This window comes from Montipora capricornis, chromosome 1, assembly GCF_036669925.1.
Source record: "Montipora capricornis isolate CH-2021 chromosome 1, ASM3666992v2, whole genome shotgun sequence".
NCBI classification, from domain to species: Eukaryota; Metazoa; Cnidaria; class Anthozoa; order Scleractinia; family Acroporidae; genus Montipora; species Montipora capricornis.
Genome location: NC_090883.1, coordinates 7,995,111 through 7,999,795, shown reverse-complemented (window position 1 = coordinate 7,999,795; position 4,685 = coordinate 7,995,111). Strand labels below are relative to the sequence as shown.

General features: G+C 36.1%; 1 protein-coding gene across 1 annotated transcript in view; it reads right to left on the bottom strand.

The window, feature by feature from the left end:
- Nucleotides 1–445: 445 nt before the first annotated feature.
- The window catches only part of LOC138056175 (uncharacterized), a 4,896-nt gene continuing 656 nt past the window's right edge, over nucleotides 446–4,685 (bottom strand). The window contains exons 1-6 of the mRNA XM_068902001.1: nucleotides 4,312–4,685; nucleotides 3,976–4,146; nucleotides 3,458–3,619; nucleotides 2,817–3,176; nucleotides 1,806–2,317; nucleotides 446–1,318 (exon numbers count right to left, since the gene is read on the bottom strand). The exon at nucleotides 4,312–4,685 is cut by the window's right edge and continues 656 nt beyond it. Of these exons, the coding sequence (XP_068758102.1) occupies nucleotides 446–1,318; nucleotides 1,806–2,317; nucleotides 2,817–3,176; nucleotides 3,458–3,619; nucleotides 3,976–4,146; nucleotides 4,312–4,685 (2,452 nt within the window). The remainder of the gene's footprint in view (nucleotides 1,319–1,805; nucleotides 2,318–2,816; nucleotides 3,177–3,457; nucleotides 3,620–3,975; nucleotides 4,147–4,311) is intronic.

Below are 4,685 nucleotides of genomic sequence, written 5' to 3'. Positions count from 1 at the left end.
TGTTATTAGAAAAGAACGCAAATGTTAATGATGCTTTAAACCATTAATGGTTTGTCTCCATGAGTTGAAAAACCATTAATGTAAGGATTAAAACATAAATGGTTTGTGTCAAACTTTAAAAGCATTCATGTGAATTCCAAAGACCATGCTTGTATTTTGAGATTCTTTCTCCCAAAACCATTCTTGGTATAAACCATTTCCCAACAATATTGGTATTTTACCCATCCAACTAAATGCTTTAGCCACTGATGGAACAGTACATCAACAAATCCAGCAATTCTAATAAAAGAGGTAATGACTACATTTTGGTATCATAAATTAACATTTTTAATGCAAAATTCTAGTACTGGTATTCCTTAGAGGGGATTAATTACATCTGTCATTATGGTGTTACTGCAGGTAAAGTATTTTGTTGTTAAGCTGACAGTTATTGAGCACATGCTATCTACATAAAAGGCATCATTTCCCAAGTGTTCCCATTCCATTCTCCAATTGCTGCACACACAATTGCATTCCAGGATACTTGGTCTAAACAGGCATTTCTCTCAGAGACAAATACATCAACAAGAATGGAGCCAACTTCTCTTTCCCCATTTCTGATGTAATATCGGACCTTAGCAAGTTGATTAGTTACATCCACAGTCATTACTTCTCCAAGCCATGGCTCAGGATCAGTTCCATTGATCAAAACCATATCTCCTCGCTCAGGGTAAAACGGAATGACAATATCGTGCTCAGACAATGGCATACTCTTCCTCATAAAGTCAATAACAACTGACTCTTGGGGCTCAAAAGGATTGGAAACAACCATAACCTTTCTCAAAATACATGTTACGGGTTGAATAACCATTTTAGGGAGGCTATCTTTGCATAGAATAGGAAAACCAGTGTCAGAAAATATCACAATGTTTCCATTTTCATCAAGCTTACTAGGAAGAAACTGGCCTTGGACAAATTTGTGATACTCTCCTCCAATTTCCAAACACAGGAATCTTTCAATAAAGACAACTGAAGGACCTTGACTTTCCACATCAAGGAAAGCGTGCTCTCTACTTCTGTATAAAAGTCCCTGACCTTCAATTCCTTGCTGAGGCTTGAGGAGGCTTTTGTAGGCGAAAGCAAGTTCTGGAACACGATTGCCACTTGATGAGCTGGCCAAAAATGACTTTATCATATTCACTTCTTGTAGTGATAAATGAACTTCATTCCTGTCAGAACCACCTACAAGGATTCCCTTGTTGCTATTGTTTATATGATGAGCAGAATTGTTAGCAATTTTCATCAGATGCCTTGCACCTTCCAAACTGGTTGCACTCATCTGCAAAAAAACAAGCTTTCATGTAAGCGAGATAAATTCACCAAACATTGACCAGAAAAATTGACAAAACATAATTGACTAAAGGTCTCAAACCTGACTTAATCATAGATGTTAAATTTAAAGTTAAAAAAAGTGTTGTATCCTTGGCTGTGTATGATCGTGATGCAAGTGCAAGTTCAATCTTCAAATCATGAAAGTGTTTTGTTGTAGAAAATATCAAGATCTCCCCACATGAAAGGGTTGATTGGTTTAAATCCTTCCTTCCCTTTGGAAATTTCAATTAAAGTTCATACTTTATAGATAACAGACCCTGCCCCCACAAAAAAAACCCTTGGAATTTAGAGTGGTTCTTTATGGGTTTAGGTGGAATTTTTTCTGGAACCACAAACTTAAACATTCATGCAGGTGTTACTTACTATTATTGTATATTAAATTTGCCTTTGACAAATAATTGTTACATATATTAACTAAATAAAGGCCAAGTTACCTTTTCAAGAGATAATTTGAACGGTTTGGGAGGACCCTCGAAGTACCTTGATAGATGCTGTAGCAGTTCTCTCCGTGCTTCTTTCCTTGCAAATGTGCACTCAATGTTCTTAAAGTTGCACTTTGTAGTAACATATCTCCTTACAGCCCTTTCAAATGGAAAGCACCAGTAATTGTCTGGATGTGAAAAACGAAGGGCATCACTGGAAATGTGGAGAAGATTATGCTCTGTGACTACACAGGAAGTGAATCCTCTGTGCTCCTCAGTGAGGATCAAATATCGGCTAGCTAATTTGAAGAAAAGGTGGGCATCCTCAAGGCTCCAACCATCTCTTTTAGAGAAGACCAGTTCATTCATCCTTACTGTCAATTGCCAAATGTGATAGTCCATGTCCTCCAGTAGGTCAGCAAACATTACTTCAGATGCTGGAAAGGCGAATTTATGAAGTTCTTCTGCCTTCCAGAAGGCCAAACGTGAATCAATACCAGTGGGAAGTCTTCCATCTTTAAGTTCTATAAAATCATAATTTGACAGTGAAAAATTGTTGAATTGTGATTGATTTTTCTTTTCTTTTTGCACCACTGACAGCAGCTAATTCCTGTTAATTATTATAATCATTTTATTCACAAGGAATAAAATATTTATTATAATAATATTACTTTATTATTAATTCAATCACTTTAATGACAGTAACAGATGTATGATACATGAACATAAATAAAGTAATTGTCAGGTGATTGACTAACCCAAACTACAAACAATTAACAAAGATTTCAGGAATGTAAAAAATGTTTTGAAAAACTTGTAAATTAAATAATATAAACTTTGTTGTTCAAAGGACTAGGGTATGTAGCAGGGAGGCATTTATATCGTACAATACGACCTGTCAAAAAAAAAAACACGCTGACTTTGCACCTAAAGCAATATTGTGCCCAAAAGTAATAAAGAATTTACTGTTATAATATTACTTTCATGCATTTACACATGAAAATAATATTCTAGGTCACAAACCTGCTGTCCAAGGGAAGGCCTTCAGTCGTTGGGCAACAAGTTTACTGTCAATCTTCTCAGATGCAATGAGTTCCTTGAGTTGTGATGCAATGACATTAGTTGGGAGGTTGTGCATTGTATCATAAACAAGATCTTTGAAGATGCTGAATCCGTAAAGTTTGTGTAATCGATGAAGAATGCTTAATCCAGTGTATCCACTGGTTCGACTTTTGCTTGCTCTGACAGTTTTGCGGTCTTCCTGATTAATATCTGTCATCAGTGGCAAAGCCTCTTCCAACTTTCTTTCCTCCCACGGATATTTGGCATGGTACCTATAATCACCATAGTAGTATGTGCTCCCACCCTCGGGATTTATGGTTCCTGTTGAATTTAAGAGAACAAATTAGACACAGTAGAATTAGCAAGTGATCTGAGCATCTTTTCTGTAAAACACAATGTAAAAATGCTTAGACCTTCCTTAAGTCTTTTACTTTGGTTTTAATTTGCCCGTGATGATAGAGGTAGCATTATTCTAATAAATTACTTGCACAGTGACTTAATTTTGACAATATTTTATAATTTGCAATAATTTTTATTCTTCATTATTATGTATGTATTATTCTGTTATTATTCTTCATTATATGCAATTATGTCAAATTTACCTTTCAGTTTATCTCTACGACATGGCAATATCCCATGTTTGATGAACTTTCCAACCTCATGTTGTGCAGGGTAATCACCTGTCCATAATAAAATCAATACTCTAATGGTGATCCTGCCTGCAGGAAGGCAAGGAAATGATGCAGCATAGTCAACTTCAAGACCTGCAAAGACAATCAATGTGATTCAATTATTTGTATTTACATGTAGAAAAAAGGAGGAAAGTATTTGTTATTTACACTAGCTAAACATTACCCAACAAAATTTCAAACAACGGCCAAGTGAAAAATTACACATATGTAAGGCATAATTTTGCCTGCTTTACTTAGTTTATATTCATAGACATTTAAATCTGGAAACTCATCATCAACCTTAAATTTTTAACAGTACATGATTCAGTATGTGTCTGACATGACAATGTTCTAAATAAATGAATATTAAATTAATAATTTTCTGTTGAATACACAATAAGTTTTACTGATCTGTACCCATAGGCCGAATAGTTCTTATGGTTTCATACCATTAATGAAGATGTTTTCAATGTCACTGACAAGGGGATGCAGGAATGGATCCAAGGAACATGGACGACTCTTAGGTAGCTGATAAGAAGGGACAAATCCCACCACATAAACTTGATCAGTTTTGCTTCTTTCAGCCTTAGCCATGTTAGCTATTGTCACTTCTATTGCCCCTATAATTAAGAAGATGCTAATCAATGATAAGAAGATAACAGTTTAAATAAGGTGTTCAACAGCAAGACTTAACTCCTGTCAGTTAACTGCAGTCTTAAGCACATTTGTGTTATTGGATACATTACATTTATTTCTTAGAAGTGAGAAAGAAGGTGTTTGCTTACCACAACTATGTGCTCCAGGGTATCCAAAGGGCTGCCAACCATCCCAGTGGCCAATAAGTGCAATATTGCGGGGATCCCCTCTAGAATAGCATGGTGTGTGCTTCCACCTTGATCCACATTCATGACATGTAATCACATGCTTCCCTTCTTCTTCTGGAAATTCCTCGATCTCATCACTACTTGTCACATTAGCACAGTACTGACACTTAACAGGTAGCATCCAGCGAGAATCTGGATCCCAGAACCACTTAAGCTCATTAAATCTTTCACCATCCCAGATTTCTTTCAATATAAAGTTAGGACCTTCCCCTACTAACCAGTGTTCTTTCTCACCCCAGTGGGCCATCATTTTCTCACACACACCACGATTACTA